This window comes from Budorcas taxicolor, chromosome 5 (genome assembly GCF_023091745.1).
Source record: "Budorcas taxicolor isolate Tak-1 chromosome 5, Takin1.1, whole genome shotgun sequence".
In the NCBI taxonomy this organism is placed as follows: Eukaryota; Metazoa; Chordata; class Mammalia; order Artiodactyla; family Bovidae; genus Budorcas; species Budorcas taxicolor.
The window spans coordinates 19,355,673-19,379,721 of NC_068914.1; the positions used below are offsets into that span (position 1 = coordinate 19,355,673).

General features: G+C 44.8%; 2 protein-coding genes across 2 annotated transcripts; both read left to right on the top strand.

Moving 5' to 3' along the window:
- The first annotated feature begins 436 nt into the window (after nt 1–436).
- On the top strand, nt 437–11,400 carry SAR1A (secretion associated Ras related GTPase 1A). The gene is made up of 7 exons (XM_052639732.1): nt 437–542; nt 3,896–3,969; nt 4,091–4,210; nt 4,632–4,697; nt 7,152–7,255; nt 10,052–10,183; nt 11,235–11,400. Exons 2-7 carry the CDS (start codon nt 3,912–3,914, stop codon nt 11,349–11,351), a joined length of 597 nt encoding a protein of 198 aa, XP_052495692.1. The 5' UTR covers nt 437–542; nt 3,896–3,911; the 3' UTR covers nt 11,352–11,400.
- Nucleotides 11,401–16,040: 4,640 nt separating this feature from the next.
- Nucleotides 16,041–23,926, top strand: TYSND1 (trypsin like peroxisomal matrix peptidase 1). Its single transcript, XM_052640323.1, has 4 exons — nt 16,041–17,238; nt 19,207–19,337; nt 20,345–20,530; nt 22,970–23,926. The coding sequence occupies exons 1-4, from the start codon at nt 16,067–16,069 to the stop codon at nt 23,185–23,187; spliced, it is 1,707 nt and encodes a 568-aa protein (XP_052496283.1). The 5' UTR covers nt 16,041–16,066; the 3' UTR covers nt 23,188–23,926.
- The last annotated feature ends 123 nt before the right edge of the window (nt 23,927–24,049 follow it).

Consider the following 24,049-nt stretch of genomic DNA (forward strand, 5'->3'; position numbering starts at 1 on the left):
ATTAGCTGTTCTTCTAGAAAACAGGTTATCCCAGGGAACTGTGACATAACGCTGAAGCTTACGGAAATCCATCTTAGGTCGAGGGCTCTCAGATCAACTCTTCCTTCCGAGAACCTACCTACCCGCTGGTCGCCACTTGCGACTTTCCCCGAGCGTCGAGAAAAACACGCACTCGTATCTGAAGCCGCGAGATTGAGCGCCTAGTTTCGCTGCTAGACTCCAGAACCCTACCCCACCCATTGGGCTGCAGCGCTGCCACGTCTCGCGTATCCCGAGCTCCCTACAAGAGGTAGAGGCCGCCCCAGAGCGACTCGTCACGCCGAGGCCCGCCCCTCCGCGGCCCCAGTCGCTGGTAGGGCGGCACCGGATGGCCAAGCGCCGTGACGGTACGAAGGGGTGGGGACGAGCACGCGCCCGGAAGTTCCGGGGAGGGGGGTGTTACGTACATCCGGCGAGTAGCTGGCGGTCCCGGGTGCAGCTGGCCTCTGTGCTCTGAGGGAGGGTCCAAGCCGCCTGCTGCCGCCGGAGGAACCCCTTGGGCCGTGAGTCAGGGGGCCCCGGCGAAGGAGGGAGCTGGGGACGGAGGCGCGAAGGTGGCGGGCAGGGAGGGTCTGGGTGGAGGGCGGCGCAGGCGAGGTTGGGGGAGGAAGTGACACGCAGGCGGTTCTGTGGGGCCGCGGGGCTTGTTCTGGGCGGGGACGGGCCGGCTTGGCCGGGTCTGCTCGGTTCCCTGCCGGCCTCACGGGTATCGGGTCCATCCGCATTTCTTTCGGGGGTCTTGGCAGCTGTTGGGCAGGATACCAGTTTTCCTGTGTTTACTGTGCGTCCCGGTTTACGAATCGGCTTCACATCCCCTGTCTCGGATGATTCTCAGCCCTCGGTGGGGTGGATTGAAGTCCTTGATAATTATCCTTGTTTTTACAGAGATTAAGGCCTGTAGAGGCATAGTGAATTGCTCAAGACCCCGCAGATAGCAAGTGTGACCGTTCGAACTAGATATCCTGGCTCCTAGTCCAGGGCTCTCCCCACCCCCACTTCAGTCGTGTATTATCATCTGCTGTCCTGGGTTGAACCCCGTGTTTTCTTCGGCCTCCCCGCTTTTCCCTCTCTTCAGTGCATGGGAAAAAAATCTCGGTTAGTGTTGTCCCTTGTTCTTGTCTTTTCTCTTTTATTTCGGTACATCTGTTTAGGTTGTGATGGGGCTTTACAGAGTTTTGCAGTGGAGCTGACCTTTGACATTTACTCTGCGCTAAGCAGAGTTTCCTAGGCAAAAGCCAGCTGCTTGCTATCCTACATCTGTCTGAAATAGTGTCTTAAAGTTGCTCGGAGCATATATAAATAACGAGTATGGGCAATATAAGTGATGCATAGGTTTTTTATTGACCGATCGTCAGTCTAGTGCTCTATTTATTTGAATCATCCATCCTTAAATTTGCAAATTTTAGGTACGTTGGCAGTGCTTTTGTTGGTAGTTAGAGACCTTAAGCTAATTTGCCATAAGATGCCATAAGGTGGTAAAGTGGGTCAAGGCTAGAAAAGAAATAAAGTGCTAGTTATTTAACTTACGGTTTAAAAGTTGTGATGAGTTATAAGGATGAAAACATTGGATTATCATAGGTGTAATTGGTGGTTTAAAAAAGTTTTTTTTTAAGCAGTTTTGTGATTTTCATTGGAATTTTATGTGATATTAAAAGGAAGGGCTTTGACTTTGGCATTAAAAGAGGAGGGTTTGAGTCTTTGCATTGTTACCTTTTCAGCTGAGCTCTCTTGGTTAAGCTAACTAATCTGGGACCATCAGCGCCCTCATCTTGTTAAATGAAGCCAGGGATCCCTACCTCCTAGGGTTAGTGTGAGGCTGAAATGAGATGTATGTACAGGCACCTTATAAACTGAAAAACTACTCACTGGAGGGTGCAAAGCCTAAGATCTCAAGGATGGAGGCACCATCAGAGCCATTTCCTCTTTGGGTAGCACTACTGTGAGGTTCTTTGGGTCCAGTAAGGGGTTTTATTATTTTTTAACATCACCTTCGTTTTGGAGGGAAGAATTACAGGATTTTCCAAACGGGGATATCAAGGGAAAATAAACTGGAAAGTTAAAGTAGTTCAGTTAATTATGAAACATTCCTTAAAATGAGATTTTCTGCCATTCTGTCACCTCCAGAGAATTTATCTAGTTGGGAACACTTCTATAATGATGTGGTAAAACTTTACAAAATGTCTGTAAAGTACTGACTGTAAACCAGTGTAGTACAAATGAATATATGTGTTGGGTTTTAAAGTTGAAATCAGTGGGAGTGACCTTAATGAGACATGTTTTCTAAAGGTGAGACGTGCTTCTTCAAGTGGTAGAGAAAGAAAATAGGGAAGGATGACGGGTTTGGTAGGATTGCTGAGGAGAGGCACGTTGTTCTTTTACTTACCAGTAGTGGAAACGTAAGCACAGGAACTTTGTAAGTATATTTAAATCATTGGACTTCATACTAAATTTGGTTTTTCTACCAAAATATATTTTGATGTTGCTGAAGAAGGCAAAAAAATCCTTGTTTAGTGTCTTTGTATAAAAGCTTTTCCCTCAGTCTCCACCCCCACCCAAACTCCCAAGCTTCTTTTGACCCACCTATGGTAAGCCATAGCAGATAAGCACTAAGCAGTCCTGAAAGTTTTCAGGTCAGGCCCCAGGCCTGATAAAGACGACCAAACCAAAAACAGTAATTGGATGAAAAAGAAAATTAACATATGCTGTCTCATTCTTTAAATGAATATAGGTAGGTTTTTGTAGCTAACCCTTTTACAGTAAACCTTTACTTTAAAAAAAATATAAAACTTCAGGAAATTTGTTTGATAACAGTTGGCCACAACTAGTATAAAACCTTGGCGTTCAGGTGTTCTTGCTGTTGGAGAGCAGTGAAAGTGGGGGATCATTCTTTTTTCTGCACCAAATCTGACGTGCTGAGGCAAAAATGCAGTGTGATCAGGAAATGCTGACTCTGAGAAAACTAAATACCCACCATTGGCTCTAGATTCTATTACTGTTACATTTAGAGGTCCTCTTGCTTATTCCCAGTATATGTATACCTTTTAGTAGCTTTGGGTCATCTTTTGTTTTGTCTAGCCTTATGGGAAACAGTAGAAAAAGTGATGTTAATATCAGCATTGAGGTATGTACTTGGGTAGGAGCCTACCTATATGTCCCGAATGAATTTTCTTATTTTAAGAAAGTCCATATTTGTAAAATGGGTTAGGTGGGTCTTAATTATTCACATTATTATTGGACTGTCTTATCTCTTCATGGCTCTCCAACATAGTGCTGTCATCTTTTTCTAACTTGAGACATATCTATAAAAGAGGTTAAACAATACTGTTTAAGAAGAGATAGAATTGGTAAATGGAGCAGTGCAAATTGTGCCAGCTAGTAGGATTTTAGCGAGCTTGTTTTTTAGAGTTGTTTACAAGAATGGGTTAATATGCTTTTCATTCAGGTTAATGTGCCTTTTATTCTTGTTTTCTAGTTAGCACATCAGTGTGACATTTTGATCCAGATTATTGATGAGGGTGATTTCCTAGAAGTTTTGCTAACTGGCAGACAGCTGTGGTGTATCTAGGGAATGTGAATGAGCAGGTGCCTGGAGAAGTGAATCATACAGTGAAAGGAAAGTGTATCTTTAACGCGTAGTCCTCTGTGTATCATAGATTGGAAACTGATAGAAAATCAGGAGTCTATGCAGATCTGAGTACCCCAGAGACTTCCCTCCAGGGTGCAAAATCCTTTGATTTTTAGATCCAAAAACATGGGGGTGTAACCACGCATGAGGGCCAGCAAATGAGAGTTAACGCCTCTAGAAATGTACCAGCATTGAGAAGGCTGATGTCTGCTGCTTTCCTATTTTGTACAGGGAGTAAGCGTTAATAATGTCTTTCATCTTTGAGTGGATCTACAATGGCTTCAGCAGTGTGCTCCAGTTCCTAGGTAAACCCATTTCCTTGAAATACACATTTCAAATGCTGTGCATTTCCTGAAACAATTTAAATATAGGTAGATTTTGCTGTGTAGAAGCTAATTATGCTATTATTATTATTTTCTTTTTAAGGACTCTACAAGAAATCTGGAAAACTTGTATTCTTGGGTTTGGACAATGCAGGCAAAACCACTCTTCTACACATGCTCAAAGATGACAGACTGGGCCAGCATGTTCCAACATTACATCCAAGTAGGTTTGAAAATACCTGGTGACCTTTTGTTATTTGAGGGTCAGTGTCAGGGTTGGAGGATGGATCTCCAGTTGATGCAGTTCTTTTATTTACTGAAGCCAAAAGACTTGATAAAAAATTCTCTATAGGATACGCTCAAGTCAAATACCCATGAATCTAAAGACCTCTGGAACTTTGTCACTATCTGTTCTTACTAGTCCTGCCATGGGACACATCTCCCATATCTACTTCTAAGGAGTAGCAAACACTTTGGAGAAAAAGAGACTTGGCTTTTTAAAATAATTGAAGGGTATTTTCACCCTTGTATCCTTTTCTTCACAAAGTGAAAGCTTCATTAGGTTTTATGTTTGTATTGGATTATAATTTTGGTAGCTTGGCCTTGTTGGATGGAGAAGTTTATTTCCTTCCTTTATTTTTCAGCATCAGAAGAGCTGACAATTGCTGGAATGACTTTTACAACTTTTGATCTTGGTGGGCATGAACAAGGTAAGAGATGATTCAGTGGAAGGGTGATGTTGGCTTCTGGATCATTTTGTTCCCCTTTTTCAAAGCAGAGTCTTTGAAATTGCTTTCTAATAACATGAATATTCCCTTACGTAATCATAATAATTGTCAAACCCAGAAAGTTTTATTTATCTACTCTATAGTGTATACTGCCTTTTTTGGTCATTTGTTCTGGTAAGCTCCTTTCAACATTTTTCCTCTCTTTTAAACAAGATCCAGTACAGTATCACATGTTGAATTTAGTCATGTCTCTTTTTTATCATTTATTCAGTGGAGTGTATGTAGGAAATTATTTGTAATTTTAAGTCATTTTAAATTTGTCAAGAGTTGCAAAGATAGTAGAGTGACTATTTGTGATGACTTTGATCTGAACTGATATTTTGTGTATTCTCCCCATTTGGGGCAGTTGGTGGAACATTTTCTTCTGCCTTGTTGTTCTCCTCAGTGCTTTGTGCCTTACTCAGCCTATGTCCACTTGGTTCCCAGATTCCTATCTGGTGTTTATGCGGAATTGGGGGCATCTTCATCTGATGGATGCCCACTTTATGTTTGGCATGACTTTATAGTCAGTGATTTCATTAACATTACACTTAATTTATTCATGTAATAGTTATATCCTACAAAATCATATATGTAAAATCATCAGCACATAAAATACCTATACAGAAGTGATTGAAAGAACATGTACAGAAACATTAGCAATGGCTATGTATTGATGGAGGGCTGGTTTCTTTTTTTCCTATAATAAACTTGTATCGTTTTCATTCGGGTAGAGAACAGAGCATGGTATCTTTTCTGCTTCTTTCAGAAGTATCTGTAACCACTTACAGATTTAAATTCAGAGATAAAATAGTTGTAAGCTGAACTGAGACCATCTGGAGAATGCAGAAGGAGGAGGTGTTTTTAGATACCTGAATTGGGAATTGTATATTATTTGGTGTGATAAATTTAGCTTTCAGGTTTTGATAAGAGTAGAAAAGGAAATTAATTTATGTACAGATGGTCTCCAACTTAACAATGATTTAACTTAAGATTTTTGACTTTACGATAAAACAGCCTTTGGTCACGCTGGGCAGCTCCCCGGTCAGCCATGAGATCCCGAGAGTAAACAACTGATACACTTAAAATCATTCTGGGCCCATGCACCATGCTTTTTTTCATACAATATTTCATACAATCATACAGTATTCAATGAATTACATGAGAGAGTCAACACATTATAAAATAGGCTTTGTATTAGATGATTTTGCCCAACTGTAAGCTGATATAAGTGTTCTGAGCACTTTTAAGGTAGGCTAGGTTAAGCTATATTTGGAAGGTTTATCAGATACATTTTGACTTAGGAGATTTTCAACTTACAATAGATTTATTGGGATATAACCCCATTATAAAGAAAGATTTGTCCATAGTTTTGTTTGAGGAAAATGTACTTAACAGAAACATTTTTTCCATAATAACCTTGCTACATTTTACACAAATTACTGAGGTGCTGTCTATTTGGAGGGTTTTGTTTTGTTTTGTTTTTTGGTATAACTTAAAAATTTAACTTATAAAAGTAGTCCAGGATTAATGTAGCAAATTCAGTATATGATGAGTATACAAATCTGAAAGGTAAAAGTGAAATTTCCCCAACTTCTCCTTCCAAGTCCTGCTCTTCTGAGGTGACCACTGTTAAATGTCTGATGTAGAAGCGCTTCCTTAATCATCCCATAGAAATGAATAGGTTAGAAATTATAATACAGTTAAAGCACTGCTTCCCAGATCATTGTCACATCATGTTATAAACCAAAAATTGAAATTTATAAGGCACACTGGGTTAAATTAGGAGACTGAGGTAATTGGCCTGGAAACATCAACCACCTGGCAAGCTCTGTCTCCCTGTGGGCTGAGTAGATGAAAGTGTCAGTACGCTTACAAATTGGTTAGTTAGGAACTAACTTGGGACTAGAGTTATATGGATAAATAATCTGCATCCTGATACTCTAACTCAGAAGTTGCAAACTAAAATGGCTCCAGGGTGAGGTAGGTCCTTTAAGTGAGTGAAATTGGAAATGAGACAGTAGGAAGTGGTGGAAACTTTGACAGACTGAAGATCTGAAGCCGCATGTAAAGGGGCAGCCACCACTCAGTCCCGCTGATTATTATCCACCCAGTATATGTGGACTGATAGGCATGGGATTGCCAGATGTTGTACTTTTTGAGAAAATCAGGCAGAAAACCCTGATTTTAGTATTTAAATAAATCAGATTCAGTTCACGGACCATCGATTTATTCGTCCTCTGTTTTGACTTAATACTGGCTAGGACTTGGAGAATCTGTACAGAGTTTAATGCTATTGAAACCTGGCCAGAATTTGCTTACTTCATAGACCATTAGGTTATTCATATTCAGCATATATGTTTTTAAATTGAGGCAACTACAAACTTTGTCTTTTAGCACGTCGGGTTTGGAAAAATTACCTCCCAGCAATTAATGGGATTGTCTTTCTGGTGGACTGTGCAGATCATCCTCGACTTATGGAATCCAAAGTTGAGCTTAACGTATGTTTATATTTTCTTTTTCTTTTCTTGGCCTCTGTTTCTTCTAAGAAATACAACTTAGTAGTGCCAGTACTTAATCATTCCAGGTAACATTTGGTAAAAGTCCTAGCTATAGGAAGAAAGTATTTTGAAATAAAAAACATTATTTTTCAATGTTCTGAGGAAACTTGGCTTGAACACAAGTAAATTAACTTTGCTTAAATTTATCATAGGGTGATTCTGTGTGCAGTTTGCTCAGGACATTCCGCAGTTAATGTCTGCTTTCCCAGCATAATTAATGTCTTTCCCTTTCATGCATCACATATGTTCACTCTTTATGATGTGTTGGCATAGTGAAACCTTAAAGGAGATATTAGAGTTCTTTGCGTTTTTGAATCTGTGCTCTCAGGTTGTACCTGCCCAACCTTTGGCACTGAGTGACTTCCCAGACCTTAACAGGCTGTTCTGTCTTCAGTTTTGGTCACATGCATTGTTTGATACTAACTAGGACTCGTGTCGGATTTTTTCCTTTGTCAACATTCCATTTTTCTTGTCTTGATATTTCTGTACCGCCTTTGTAATCCATACTGTGTCACTCTGCCTCTTCTTTCTCTCTGATTTATAACTCTCTGCATTCTTGTTCCTGGCAGTTTGAACCTCTCTTCTGGTGTAAGTATGTTTGTTGAATCTGAAGCTGTAGTCTTAAGATCCTCCCCTTACTTGACCCCTTGGCACTCGTCATTCTTTCTCTCTGTAAACGCCCCTTTACATTCTTGGTTTTGGTGTTTTCTCTGGCTGATACTTCTCTGACTCTTGGCACAAGCACCCGTTCCCCTGCTTAGCCCTTAAATCTTGGTGCTCCCCAGGATCTGTACTTTTTCCCAGGCTGGTCCAGGCTTCTCTCATTCTTTCATCTGCAACCCATCATGCCAGTGACCCCCAAATGGGTTTCTGTTATTTGACTCTCTCTTGAGCTCCAACTTCATACATAGTGCTACTTATTAGAAACTCTGCCTACCAATTCTGTCCTCCCAGAATGGAACTATTCATCTTCCCCATCCTGTACCCGGACATGCAGTGAATTACTATAGATTTCACCACCACCTTGCCACATACTACTTGTCTTTGCCCTCCTTAATATTCTTGAGTAGATCTCTTACCAGTCTGGGGATAAAATCTACAGCTCTTTCGCATAGCACATAAGTTCTTTCATAATCTTTCTTCTGTTTATTTCTCCAGCTTTTCTGTTGCCTACCTTGAACTACATTCCAAACATAGTCAACAACTTGCCCTCTCTTGAATATCCAGAAGTAACTGTCTCTGCCTGGTTTTCTCACCTGACCCTTCCCTGCTTTTGCTCGCAGATTTCTAAATGTCCTTTAAGAGATCCCAGAATTTAGGTATGACTGTTTCTGAGACGCCTTCTTTGACCTCTCAGACTGTTAGACTCTCCAGCTTACCAGCATCTGTTGTTTTTACTGATTTTATTAGGTCTCTCCCACTGGAACTTAGATGTAGGGATCTTGTCTTATTTCTTTGTGAAACCCCCTTATCTAGTAAAGCCTTGAGCATATAATATGTACTTTGTTACTATTTAATGAATGAATAACATCCTTACTCTGATTTTGTCTAACATTTCTTGGTACTTGAGATGTTCATAGTAGGTTTCCCTTTATCCTTTTAATTCTGCCCTCCTTTCCTAGCTCTTCCTGTCAGTGAAATAGATTCCTAGGCTTGAAATCTTCACCACCTTCAACTCCTGTGTTGTCTGTCTTATCATTTAGACATCAGTCTCTTCACTTCTTTCTCTAGAATGCTTGCTGCACTATTCAGTGTGTGCTGCTATCTTAGGCTAGATCATCATCCCTTACCTGAGCACCACAGATAGATACTATTTGAGAATTCATTGTGCTGGAAGTCTAGATTCTATCTAATAATTCCTGGATTCAGGGTCTATTGCAAGCTAACTTCTCAGACTGGCACCATAATATTTGTCATACCATCCCAACTCATTTACTCTGTCAAGACACATCAACATAAATGCTTTAATCCAGCCAGGTGATACTCCATATGGCTTTATGAACTCTTCCTACTGTAAAGCCATTGCTTATCTTCTTCATTGTTTGGGTTCTGCCTATCCAAACCCTGCCCCTCCTTCAGAGTCCAGTTTAGTTTCCACATCTTTGTTAAGACTTTGCTTAAGTCCATGTCACTGTTTTATTTTCCTGAATGTCTCTTAGTATTTGTATTCTCTTCCTGTTCATTGTGACAGTTAATCATCCACTTGCCTTGCTTTATTGAGAGATGAGCATAGAGCGAGGATTTCTTGAGCCAGGGATGTGTCTTACCTTTCTTTTGTCTTCCTGTCATTGTTGGGGATAGTATGTTGCACACAGGGGGCATCTAGTGAATACTTGCAGTTTCCTGTAGTCATCTTTGAGGCTCTGTAGCCAGAGCTTTGTTCTTCCTGGACAGTGCTCAATGGAGAGCTGAGGATGGTCTGTGGTTGAGTGATTTAGCTCAGAGTTAAGGTTCTGCTGCTTTACAGATAGACACAACTTTACATTATAATTGTTTTGAAGCTTTTGGGGAATCTTTAACTAATGTCAAGGTAATTTTTAGGGGCTTTTCGCCTAAAAATAAGGGTGTTATATAATGTCAGGATTAACTTTTAGTTAATCACTCAAGTATAAATATGATCAGATTTTCACTCTGCATTTGGTACCTTGTAGACAAGTGAAAGGCAAAATTATCTTCATTGTCTGGTGGGCTTTTATAGATTCCTCACCCAGCTCTTTTTTTAAATCTTGGCTTTAGGCTTTAATGACAGATGAGACAATATCCAACGTGCCAATCCTTATCTTGGGTAACAAAATTGACAGAACAGATGCAATCAGTGAAGAAAAACTCCGTGAGATATTTGGGCTTTATGGACAGACCACAGGAAAGGTAAGAGAAAAAATCTTCAGCAGATACATTATAAAGGCAGCTCACAGCTTTTGAAACATTCATGTTTTACAATCTAGATTTTACTTGTCTTTTAAAAGTAACTGGGTTTAACATTTATTTTTCTAGAGGTGATTTGTAGACTGTGAAGGCTGGAGCATGTTCTTTCTTTTCCTGTGTTCTAATGAGAGTTTTTCTCAGGTATTTGACGGAGTCTTTAGCTAGAAATTTTTTTGGACTGGAAATTTTAGGTTATGAAGAGTGCTCATTTATATCATTTTCTAAGCACTGAACTCAGAGTACTGAGTTATTCTCTGTGCTCCTGCTGAGAGAGGTGGGACTATTACCCGCATTTGGAGATGAGGAAACTAAGAGTGATTGGTTCAGGTCTACACAGCAAGTCAGTGATAAAGCCAGGAATAGAACCCAAATCTTCCAGATCAGTAGAATCTTGTTGCAGAAAATTATGCTTGTGAGAGAAAAATCCAGATAAGCTCTAGTTTATTGGAATCCTGGTCTCTTCCCCATAAGGTTTGGTATATTTAATTTTTAAAAATTTGCTTTTCTGGAATCTGTAACTTCCTGACTTTTTTTGCATGGTTCCTTAGTCTTGCCTCTTCTTGGTTATATAGTTCTTTCTAGAAATACTTTTTTTCATTAACTTAGTTTTCCATTTTACACACACTTGAATTTTTTATTTTCTTGACATAACCTGCCATTCGTATATATTTCTGAGTGCTTGTATTAATACGAATGTTCTTATTTCTAAGAAATCCTGGACTTCTTTTGTCCGTAAGAGAACATGCTTTTCTTGGTTTGCTGCCATAGCTTTCCAGATGAACCAGTTCGTGTGTTCAAAGCAAAGGTGCTTCACAGTGAGAGAATCTGGGAACAGGACTCTACTGAAAGCATGAACCCCAGTGGCCTTGACCACATTTCTGTAATTAATCCCTGCTCAGATTTGCTTCTGACGGATGGAGAAAGTGATTTTTGTCATCACCCTTGCAAGCTTTTCCACATGGAAATGCTAACATCTTGGTTTTGCCTCCCCTAGGGGAATGTGACCCTGAAGGAACTGAATGCCCGCCCCATGGAAGTGTTTATGTGCAGCGTGCTCAAGAGGCAAGGATACGGCGAGGGCTTCCGCTGGCTCTCCCAGTATATTGACTGATGTTTGGACAGTGAAAATAAAAGAGTTTTACTTCTCTGGACTGATCCTATTCACAGCTTCCTCATGAACTTTTCTAATAGAACAAGGAAAGCTCTCCGACCGTGTCTGGCGTTGAGAAGCCAAGAGTCTCTGTCTGCTCTCTCATCGCCCAGTGGTGACATGTGCTCTTCTCCACACTGTTGGGAGGTAATGCTGCCCCACGTGCTGGTGCAGGTCAGCACCCCGGGACTTGGAGGTGGCAGGATTTGTCGAGTAGAGCTGTGTGCCATCACGGGCCACCTGGAAAGAAAAACACGTCTCACCACTGTGGTTGATTTCAAAAGAAAGTGATTCTATTTTTTAAAGAAAGTGTTGTTAATGTAATTGGTGACCCTCCTCATAACTTTTTTTTTAAGTTCACAATATACTTGGTCCAGAGTTTTCTTTTCTTTTTTTTTTATCTAGTGAATGGCATTTAAATATTTCATAAAATTATGCACAGATACACGTTGGAGTCCAAAGCTGAGTTAAGTGAACAGCAGGCTGGTGAGAGAGGCTCCCCCGTCTCCCTGACTGCCTTTAGTAGGTGGCACCACCCTGTGTGCAGAGCGCCAGAAAAGAGCAGAACTGCAGCCTCGCGGCCGAGGCTACTTTCCACTGTGCTGGGCTCCGGTCATGTCTCCTCCCAGTATGGATAGCAGATGGGTCACTGTGGAGGAGTTGGTTCTAGCGTGGGTTTTTGTTACTGTCTTTATTCAATAAATTACCAGTTTCAGCCAGTCTTTACTTTTACGCAGTTTTAAACTTTCTTTCTGTAGCACCTTTTTCATTTTCAGTTGTAAAAAGTGACTTTCGCCTCATGAAAGATTTGAGAACATCTCCCATGTCACACACTACAGGTGTGTCTCAGTCATTTTTGCAAATTCTAGGGGAAATTTTTTTCTCAATAGGAGAGTCACACAGGACAAAGTTACCAGCTTAAGGACTCTTAATTCTGTGAGTTGAGAAATTCGACGTCTGATATTGTAGCATTTGTTTGAATCTAGGAAAGATTTATTCCACTTGCAGAATTTGGTTTCTTTATTGGACTTCGTGAACTCTGTTTTTTTGTATTGGTTATCAATTTTTTTTTTTTTTGGTATTAAAGGTTATCATCTGTAACTTTTCCAGATTTGGGGGGTGGGTGGGAGGGATATGAAATTGTCTTTCTCCAGGCCAGAAATAACCTGGGGAAATTCTAATCCAAGAACTGTGTGTTGAGCTGTTCCTTTTGAGCCAGCATCACTTGTCAGTTAGCACCGGTATAAAAGCCTCTACGTCCACAGCGGTGTGATGAGGGTTATTTTTATAGCATTCCACTTCTCTAATGCCACGTGTGAAATTGGATTTTCATGATCTTAACCAATGTTTTACCCTTGTAGTAAAGGATGAAGGGATAAGAGATGGTCTTCATGTGGGAGGATATCTTCTTTAATGACAAATTAGAGATATTTTTCTCAGAACTGAAAATTGTGATGTTGAGGCTTATTTGCAGAGGACTGAACTAAATTCAGTGGATTCTTGTTTTTAATGTGAGAGCATGGAAAGTGTGGATAACATATTCCTGGGGTGAGAGTATTTTTCTTTAGTTGGATTTCGCCTCGTTAGTCTTCAGTACTGACCTGGTGGGAAAGCATACTTTTCACGGCTAGGTACCAAATGCAGAGGCTCAATGAAGCATAAAGCTGGGAAGAGCAAGTCTTCATTTATTAGCAAGCATAGCTGGTTTGGAAAGGGGTTAAAGCCTTAAGTGAACAAATCTAGCTAATGGTGAATGAACTAGGTAGTTAACTTACATACTTTTGATTTCCTTTGGCTAAAGGTAACCCACACTTCTCTATCCAGAGATAGGAGAGGTGTGATTGCTTCAGTGTTAGTTTTCTTCTTTTTTTTTTTTTCTATTTGTCCCTAGTCAATTTTTAGCAAGCTAGAAAACTATGGATTCTACACAGGGCAGCTCTTTGTGAAAGTGGTTTATTTTGGCCACCGGAGAAAGAGCTGGGATTGAAAACTCAAGTGGCGCCTGTCTGTTTCTTGCCCCACAGAAAACACAGTTCCTTTGATAAAATAGAGGAAAGAAGCTGCTGTAAGGAGCTCAGCTCCTAACAGGATCAGAGCTTTGTACAGGAACTCCCATGAATTGAGACTTTTCATTCTGTTTTATCAGAGTGCGTATATGTCCTATTTCAGGAAAAATAAAACAGTCATTTACAGAAGAGAGTCAATCTGTATCTTAAGCGTTTTAATAAAAAGTTAAAACAAATTTGCTATCTTGCTCCTTTTTGGCATTGGCTTGTTCTGAGTGTGAACATACAACAGATATGAGAGACAAAAATTTTGCTATGAGGGGATGCAGGCTGTGAGTGTGTGGAAAGACCAGGCCAATTTACACATTCCACTACAAGTAATACATTTAGTACTGTTTGAGAGCCTTGCAACAAATGGTGGTCCCAGGATTGGTTATTTCTGCAACAGGATGGACATGGCAGACTTTTTGTACAAAATCTCATATATTAACACGCTAGTAGGGGCTGGATTCAGTTTAGCTGTTTCATCATTTGATATAAAATTGGAAAGATTCAGTTAAATGTTACATTTTGCAAAATAGGAAAAGTAACGAAACATGCTTGAGCATTTACTAGGCTTGTAGGAAGCTTTGATTTAAAAAAACCCAAATAAGTTTATAAAATTAAAGTACTGGGATAAAATAGAATGGGAAGCAAAATGCAGCAGGTTGTTTTTGACTGAGTATTAAATTACCAGAGACATCTTGAGCTTGAAACATACTGTGAAATGATGGCATGGGTTTTACATTTATATGAATTTATTTGTGCTACTTGAGTCGGATCAGAGCATGAAAATTAAAGGCTGAATCAATGAGCCCAGCACTCAGGGGGTCAGGACCCTACTGTGATGTGTCGTAAATAGAGAAAAACCTGATGCAAACAGTTCATGCTGGAGGCTTGAGCATCACTCGAGAGAGAAAGAAACACTTTCTTAATTTCTGGAAAGTTGGATAGTCAGATTTTACTGTGATCAAGCCATCTTCTGTGTCACAGAACTAGAAGAAGACAGTACCTGCTATGGGAAAACTGCTGATTTCAGTACTGCTTCATACTATAATGGATCATTTCCCTTTCTCAGGTTTGTGACTGGAAATATTGAACATTACCCTGTATTGTGTTGCAGATAAAACCAAGCAGCATTAATTTATTCAAAAATTGACTAGAAAGGTTATGTAAGGTAGTAATTGAATGTTTTTCATTAATGCTGACATAAATATCTACTAAAATAATTCATTAAAATTAATGTGTACTTTAGTTGATAGTGTGATAAACAGACCTTCATAAAATGTCTAGCTTGTGATGTCTGCTTCAGGGATATCTAAAACACACTTGTTCGTATTCCTCTGCCCTCAGGGTGACTTCATTGGAAAAGATCAGGGATGGCAAACTATAGCTTGTGGTCCTGATCTGGCCTGCTGCCTGTTGTATGACCTGTGAGGGGAAAAAAAGTGCAATTTTGTGACATGCTACAATGATAAAGAATTCGAACTCTTTGAATTAAATTTTATTGGAACACAGCCATCCCACTCCTTTAGCTTTTGCATGCTACAGCAGCAGAGCTTAGTATTTGAGACAGAGACTATATGGCTCACAAACCATGATCTATTTACACTATATGGCTCACAAACCATGATCTATTTACAAACCATGATCTATTTTACAGAAAAAGGAACCCCTAAACCATATAAATGTCATTATATGAAATGTGTATACTGCCAACTATAGGGTTGTGTAATTTAAAACTTTGACTTCGGCTACTGTTTATCCTGGGATTCCCTGGTGGCTCCGTGGTAAAGAATCTGCCTGCCAACGCGGAAGATGCAAGAGACCTGGGTGGGGAAGTAAAAGAATACCCATTCCAGTATTCTTGCCTGGGAAATCCCATGGAGAGAGGAGCCAAGCGGGCTACAGTCCATGGGTTCACAAAAAGTTGGACACTACTTAGCAACTAAACAACAACTGTTTATCATAGTTTTGAAGGCCAATTTTATTTTGAGCAAATCCAGTTTCCATGAGATTGGTAGTGTGGTCTTTGGCATAACGAAAGACCCTCAAGTTGTATCTTATGAGCTCTATTATCTCCTAGTGGATTGCTGTAGGGTTTACTTACAAAATTTCAAAGTACAGAATGGCTTCTTTGCCCGTCTTATCGCAGGGATCAGAGGTCAGATGTCTCCTACACCTGGGCAGATACTGACAGGACCCGTTAGGGACTGGGCAAGTCTACGCACCTCAGCACATATTTGAATTCCCTTTCCTGCAGCTCAGCGAACAGAGACGAGACTAGGCTCCGAAAGACCAGCACGCCCTTATCTCCCGGTAAAAGCCATATTCCTGTCACTCTCCCGGGGCTCGTCCTCCGGTCCTACAGCTCCCGCTTACATTGCGCAGGTGACCTGAACGGTCTAGGCGGGGAAAGGCGGGGTCAGCCTCAGCAGCCAATCAGAACTCGGCCCCTTGCCCAGCCAATGGGGTTTAGCCAATCCGGCCTGACGAGGAAGCCCTGGGACAGTGCTTGCGCCTCTTGCTTCCAGCTTTGGGTGGCGCTACGTGGAGTCAGCTGGTTCCGGTCGTGGTCGTTGCTTGCTCGCTCCCTCTTCGGGAAGCCCTCGGTGTGCCGTCCCGGAGGCCATGGGGCGTCAGTGGGGGCCCGCCATGAGGGCAGCTGAGCAGGCGGGCTGCGTGGTGAGCGCCTCCCGGGCAGGGCAGCCCGAGGCAGGCTCGTGGAGCTGCAGCGGGGTGATCCTGAACCGTCGCCCGGGCCTGGTGCTGTGCCATGGGGGCATCTTCACCCCCTTCCTGCGGGCCGGCAGCGGGGCGCTGACCGCTGCGAGCGCCGCCTTCCTGCCCGGCGACAGTTGCGGCGACGACCTGCGCCTGCACGTGCAGTGGGGCCCAACCGCCGCAAGTCCGGCAGGCCGCGCGGAGCGGGGTCGCCCGGGGTTGTGCACGCCCCATTGCGCCGGCCTGGAAACCCGCCCGCCCGCCCGGCCCCGCGGGCGGCCACTGCAGCCCCTGCGCCCCGCCGAACTTCTGCTGCTGTTGAGCTGCCCAGCCTTCCGGAGCCACTTCGCGCACCTCTTCGGCGGCGAGGAGGCCGAGCAGTGGCGCTTCGCAAACGCTGCACCGGATGATGAGATGTCGGAGGAGGAGGAGGAGGACCAGCTGAGAGCGTTGGGGTGGTTCGCGCTGCTTCGGGTGCTGCCGGAGACGGAGAAGGAGGCGGAGGAGCGAGGGCCGGTATTGGCCGTGGCGCCTCTCGGGGACGTGCCCAAGGGCGCACCGCTCCTGGCTTGCGGCTCCCCGTTCGGGGCCTTCTGCCCGGACATCTTTCTCAATACGCTCAGCAGCGGCGTGCTCAGCAACTCGGCCGGCCCGCTGCTGCTCACCGATGCCCGCTGCCTGCCAGGCACGGAGGGTGGAGGCGTGTTCGCGTCACGGCCCGCGGGGGCGTTGGTGGCGCTGGTGGCTGCACCCCTCTGCTGGAAGGCCCGCGAGTGGGTGGGCCTCACGCTGCTCTGCGCCGCCGCCCCACTGCTCAGCGTCGCCCGAGCCGCCCTCTACCGCCTTCACCCTGACACTGCCGCCCTGGCTGCCCTCCTACCGCCTGAGATGGGTGCCCCGTGGGGCCTGCCCCTCAGCTACCGAGACCCCGGGCCCCCTTGGGCAGCTGCGGCCGTGCTGGTGGAGTGTGGTTCTGTCTGGGGCTCCGGAGTGGCCGTGGCGCCCCGTCTCGTGGTGACCTGCCGGCATGTGGCCCCTCGGGAAACGGCCAGGGTCCTGGTGCGCTCCACCACCCCCAAGTAAGGCCCGCAAGGTTGCCCGCACTCCACTTCCTCACCAGCTGTCAGGTCTAGATCCCAGGCCTCAGGTCATAATCCTGAGGACTACGGAGGCCTTCTGGTCTCAGGCTCATGCCTTGGTGGTGCACTGTGTGTAGGGACCTGGGACCCTCCTCTCATCCTTGGTACTCAGAACCTCAGAGTAAGGAGTTCTTTGCCTCCTGGCAGAGGGTGAATGGGACTTGGGCAAGATGCCAAGCAACTCTGGAGGTCTGTGGCGGTGTTCAGCATCCCTGGCTAAGCATCACTGTGCTCCCACTCCCAGTCTGAATTCCTTCTGGGCAACTCCTGTCTTAGCCTTGCACCCACACACCAGAGGCCCTTGAATGGAGTCTTCCTAACCCTGTTCTCTTTCCCCTGAATGCCTAGTGAAATGCCAGGGGCCCAGGGTGCCACCCTCCTGGAGTAGGAGAGGAGCCTGTTACTCTTACTTGGTTTATCTCTTAGATCTTAACCAGAACATCCCTTCTGGATCAGAATGACAGATATGGGGTTCCACCTAATAAGAGTATTAGAGTGGGTCCCAGGCAAATAGGTATATTTTGAACAGTTGTGGGGGGGTCTTGGCTGCCAGTTTAGAACTTCAGACAGTCATTTGTCCCCTCTCTGCAAGGAAAGCACTCTTGCTGTCATGTACTTTCACTTGCTCTTGACAGTGGAGTCGGGAGCCTTGGCTTCTTGGCTTGATTTTCTAGACTTTTCACTTGCTCTGACAGTGGAGTTGGCAGCCTCGGCTTCTTGGCTTGATTTTCTAATACATGTTCTTGCTGTTTCTTCTGTAATCCCAGGTGCTTTACCTAGGCCAAAGCAAAGCACTATAGCACCTTGGTGTTAATGCTTGTTGTTCTCCTGTACGTGGTCCAACCCAACTTCTCAGCCCAGATCTTCCCAAATGCCTCTACTGAACTTCCAAGGTTAACCCAACCTGGCTTTGCCATAGAAATCCCCTCTGACAATCAACAGGATGGCCATGACTTTATAGGGAAGACTGATGCTGAGAATTTTCCTCTGTGTATGGTCCTCAATTCCTCCTCCCTCCCACCATCCCCCACCCCAACATACTCTTGGTCCTAGGGAACCCACCAGGTCTCCTGGAAGCTACTCCTGCAGTGTGTGTAACAGGCAGCCATGCATAATCTTGGGCAATGTGCTTAATCTGTCTAAGCTGCTTTCCCAGGAATTGACATGTAAAGTCTTCTTACTGCCACATAGTAAGAGCTATAGAAGTGCTAGCATCTATATAAACACGGACCCAGAGGATGAAATTGTATCATGTCTGTCCCACTAAATGACAAGACTGTTGGTATCAAATGAGGCAGAAAAGGAAAACCCTGGGAAAATCAGCCCTGGCTCCTCCCGCTAACTGTGTGCTGGTGCTGCTGCTGTTGCTAAGTCGCTTCAGTCGTGTCTGACTCTGTGCGACCCCACAGACGGCAGCGCACCAGGCTCTTCCGTCTGTGGGATTTTCCAGGCAAGAGTACTGCAGTGGGGTGCCATTGCCTTCTCCCACTAACTGTGTGACTGTGAGATGTATTTACTCAATCTCTCTGGGCCTCAAAAGCACCATCTGAAATGGAGATAATACCAGTGGCTAGTTCATGGGGCTGCTCTGAGGACTAAATGAACTGATGTCCATAGAACATTAACACCAGGCCTGGCCCACAGTGCTCCCTGGGGGCTGGGTGTCTGTGATCATGATAACGTGCAGGAACCTGTATAGAGAGGTACTCTGCACTTGTAAAGCATGTTTGGAAATTCCACAGAACAGCTAAGTGATGTGCCCAGAGTTGTTTGCGGGTGTGTTCCAGGGCTAACACCAAATCTTTTGAGTCCCAAGTTCATGATTTTTACTGTTACTCATTGTTTTGCTTCCTCCCAGTGCTAAAAGTTGGGAGAGCTAACCTGTCATTTGGTTTCTCTTGTGTCCAGGAGTGCCATAATCTGGGGACGCGTGGTGTTTGCCACCCAGGAGACATCTCCCTATGACATAGCAGTTGTGAGCATGGAGGAGGACCTAGATGGTGTCCCTGTCCCTGTGCCTGCTGAGCATTTCCATGAAGGTAATGAACAAAGGGTCCCTTTGGTCAGGAAAGGACCTTGGAAAATCAGTGTTGGGCACATCAAGCCTACAGATCAGGGGCCAGCTCGTCAGGTCAGCTTTCTCCTCACCCCTGCTGGAGTCAAGCTGGCACCTTGTTGCATCCTGGTTACAGTGCTTTGGCTGGAGTTGCTCTTAGAGGCCTCCTTGCTGTGCTCAGCATGCCCGCAGTGCTGGGGCGGGGGGGTGAGGGGGGCAGGTGGAATTCTCCACGAAAGGTAAAGCATGTCTTTTTCCTGAGGCCCCGCAGCAGTGTAGTGTGGAGGTGCTGAACCTTGAGGACTCCTTTTAACACTACAGGCTGGTCTGTGAGGCTCCAGTGGCATGATCTGAGTAAAAGGCCTTGTGATGCTGCCACAGAAGTACCAGATGTTTTGGTTTGTGGATGTGATTTGTTATAACGTAACAAGGATTATGAGCTCACTGCTTTGGCATCTCTTCTGCCACTTACTAGGCCTGTATCCTTGGACAGCCAACTTAATATTCTTTGTCTTGGTTTCCACATTTGCAAAATGGGGATAATGCTACTTACTCCTAGGTCTTGTGTGGACTGGCTGAAATATTGCCTGTGAAGCACTTGGTGAAGGAAGGTGGTGTCATTTTGTAGTCATTGTCAGCGTTTTATTTTCACCAATAGACTTTTTAGTCCCAGGAGTTGGGTGTTAATTCCACAAACATGTATTGAGCCCCTGGCTAGATGCTAGGAATCCTAAAAAGTGACTACCCAGTCCAGAAGGGGAATGAGGGCTGAAGAGAAGTGATGGAGCAGATACAGTGGAGGTTCTGACCTCTTTCTGTAGGGGCCTGGGGAAAGTTCTCATGGAGGCAACAGGCATCTGAGCAGAAACTAGAAAGGCAGACAGGGTTTGGAAATTTGGAGAGGACCGGTGGGGAGGGGGCTTGGCGAGTGTATGAGTCCTGCCAGATGGAGGAGGCTCCCCAGCTTAACCCTCCTTCCTTCCCTGGCAGGCGAGGCTGTCCGTGTAGTGGGCTTCGGTGTCTTCGGCCAGGCTTGCGGGCCCTCAGTGACCTCAGGCATCCTGTCGGCCGTGGTGCAGGTGGATGACACACCGGTGATGCTGCAGACCACGTGTGCCGTGCACGGTGGCTCCAGCGGGGGACCTCTCTTCTCTGCCTGCTCCGGGGACCTCCTGGGTAACCAGCTCCTTGGCCCTCTCCCAGCCTTCCCCTGGCCAGAGCCTCAGTCCCACCCACGAGTGCTCAGTGGCCAGCCCTGGGAGCCACCCTCTGTCTGGAAAGATGATGGGCCTTATGCCCAGGGGTAATTAGCTAAGGTTTTTGGACTGTTGTGCTTCTGAGGTCAGAGAGGATGGATGCTGGGCTTGGAGGGAAGAGATCTGAGTTCTAGTCCTTTCTCTGCCACTAAGGCACTCCACGACCTTAGGTAAGTCACTTAATATCGTTTGATCTGTGAAACTCAGTAGTTGGATGAGTCCAGGGGTCACAAACTCAAAAGCCCAACCTACCAGTTGGACAGGTAAAGTGAATGAGTGAATGAATGAGTGAGTGAGTGAATATCTTCAGTGAGTGGAGGGCAAAGGAGAAACGGGGTGAACACCACTCAACTCTAGCACATTCTTGCCTCATTACAAAGATATGTGGGCCTAACACTGGCTGACTTTACAGTTTTTCACAAGGAAGTATGAACTCTTTTTTTTTTTTTAATAAATATGTGTTTCTTAAATCTTTCGATTTAAAAATTTTGTTAACTCAAGTTTTTTTTTTTTTTTTAATCTGTTAAAAAAAAAAGCCAACCATGAGTCCATATGGATACCTCCACCTACAGTCCAGCACACAGGGTTCATGCAAGCCTTCCCCTTCCCTTATTTCTGACTGAGAAACATTGCCTTTCTGTTGCTAGCTGCAGTAGATTTATTTATTTCTTCAACTGCAGTGTACAAAAGAAGTACTTTCAAAATTCCTAACCACATCCCTGTGAGAAACAGATTCACCAACTAGAAGACAATATTTGAGTGAGTACCGTTCTTTAGCCTTAAAGTGTCCAGTCAAAAGGCTGTTTTCCAAAGTTTCTTAGATTAGCTCCTTCCCCTTCAGAATGGTTATGTGATTCATTTGAAATACAGTTGGGTACATTCATCCTAGTCTGCATTCCATCTTTCTTCCATATACTGGTTGACCTTCTAAAAGATGTATACAGATAAGTGGATACAGAGATAAATATAAATGTGTGTACGCATGAGTTTGCGTGTGTGTGTATGTGTATACATATGTCTCTTATCTCGGTCTGCTGAGAGAGGCTCGAAGCCAGTGACACTCCAGTGGCGATGAGCGTGCCAAGAGTCCAGATCTTGGTTTCTGAGAGTCATTCTCTAGTAAAAAGAACCAGGAACTGACTGATTCCAGGGCTGCTTTGTGGTGCTGGAAAGGAAGGAAACTCTAAGAAAAACCAAATGATGAGCATGTCAAATGTTGAAAAACCCAAGAGCTGATGTGAAGGAGCTCCTGTGGGAACAATTTGAACCACAAAACAAATAGCAGTAGTATTGCATTGTGACCCAAGAAAAGAATGAATACTCGTGAGTCTATCCTAATATAAGTTAATATTGAATGGATTTAAAAACGGAGCCAAAGGATAGCTTTCCCTTATGGAAGAATTTCTGTTAATAAATGTTGGAGAAATGAAGCTCAGTAGTTGTAGCACATGGGCCTAGTTACCCCATAGCATAGGGGATCTTCCCAGACCAGGGATTGAACTGGTGTCCCTTGTATTGTAAGCCAGATTTTTAACCACTGGACTACCAGGCACGCCTATCACCTCAGTCTTAATCGTGAGAAAACATCAGGTCAACCCAAATTGAGGGACATTCTACGGAATAACTGACCTGTACTCTTCAAAGCGTCAAGGCTGTGAAAGATAAAGACTGGAAGTGACTCAGATAGGAGGAGACCTAGGAGACATGATGACTAAATGCCACGTGGGATCCTGGATCAGAAAAAGAGCATTAGTGCAAACCCTGGTCCATCCAAGTGAGTTCTGTACTTTAGTTAATAGCATTTCACGAAGCTTAATTTCTTGGTTTTGATCAATGTGGTGTGGTGACATAAGGAAAAGCTGGGTGCCGAATGTACAGGAACTCTGTACTATTTGGGCAAGACTGCTGTAAGCCTAAAATTTTCTTCAAAAAATTCATACACATGCACTGAGCCAGCCACCCAAAACTTATGTGTGAGTCTGATGCATTTATTCATTCACTCAACAAGTACGTGTTGAGGTCTTGCTATGCCAGGCACTCTTCCAGGTCCTGGGGAGATTATGAATAAAACACAGCAGCCCGGCCCTCATGGAGCTGAAAGATAACAGAAGTTGGAGAGAAAAATAACAAAATAAGTGAGACATAGTGTGTCAGATAGTGTTAGGGAGAAAGTGAAGCCAGGAAGGAGGGCTGGGGCGTGAGGGGCCTATGTCGATACATGAAGCCTGGTGTCTGTCACTATGAGGAGTATTCAGCACCCCCGCCCCCACAGGCCTAGGGCCTCCAGGATAGAGGTGGGTCTCCCTCCCTTCCCTGAGTCTTCGCTCATACCCTCTTTTCTTCTCTGTCTTCTGAACAGGCATCGTCGCCAGCAACACCCGGGATAATAACACAGGGGCCACATACCCCCACCTGAACTTCAGCATCCCCTTCACGGTGCTCCAGCCGGCCCTGCAGCAGTACAGCCAGACAGGCGACTTGGGTGGCTTCCGCCAGCTAGACCGCGCCTCCGAGCCAGTGAGGGTGGTGTGGCGGCTGCAGCGGTCCCCAGCAGAGGCCCTGCGGAGCAAGCTCTGAAGCTGTGTCACCCCTCTGCGGGGGAGAACAGCCCTTTGATGCCATGGGGAGGGCTGATGCTGGCGGCCTCATGATCCAGACGGGACCCACCAGAGCCCAGTTGCCTCCCCTTGACTACCCACCTTGCTCAGCTCTGGAGTCTGGACCAAACTTCTCTTTAGCCGCTGGGCACCTCTCACTGGGCAGGCCGTTTGGAGGTGCTTTCTCTCTCTGCCCCCTGACAGTAGACTCAGCTCTGCCCCTTCCCTTCTGGCGAGCTCAGGACAGCCGTACAACAGCCCTGGTCCTGACAGAGATGCTGGCTGTAAGACAGGCCCAGTCCTGGTCTCGAGTCTGTCCCCTGTCACCTGACGATCGCTGGCCACCTGGAACAGCATCTTCCCTGGGGCCTTGGCTCCTCTCTGCCCTTGGTCAGAATGGGGCTGACAGAGCACGGGGGCTTCCTCGGAAAACCTCAGCAGAGGGGCTGTGCTCCGAAGACCAGAGGTGCAAGAGAAAGCATTGTCCTGTTCCGTGGACCAGCAGTGGCATCCCTGGAAGCCAGAACTCCCGGCTTTTCGTATGTCAGGTGCCCTGACCTCTGGGGCACTCAGACACAGTGCCTTAGTTTTCCAGCCCGTGAAATGGGCCTCAGGGATATGGGGTGGGGTGGGTTGGAGGGGTGGAATGTGTCTTGTGGGCTATCTGGTTGGGGTTCAGGAATAAACAGGACCTCCAAAGGATGGGTCCTTATATGTCAGATTCTTTTTTCTTTCTTTGTTTCAAGAGTTGAATGGGGAATAGGAAAGCTCCAGGCACAGAAGTACACACTTTCTGTCCTGCTGTCTCAGTGGGGTTTGATCTCACAGGACACTCTTGTGTC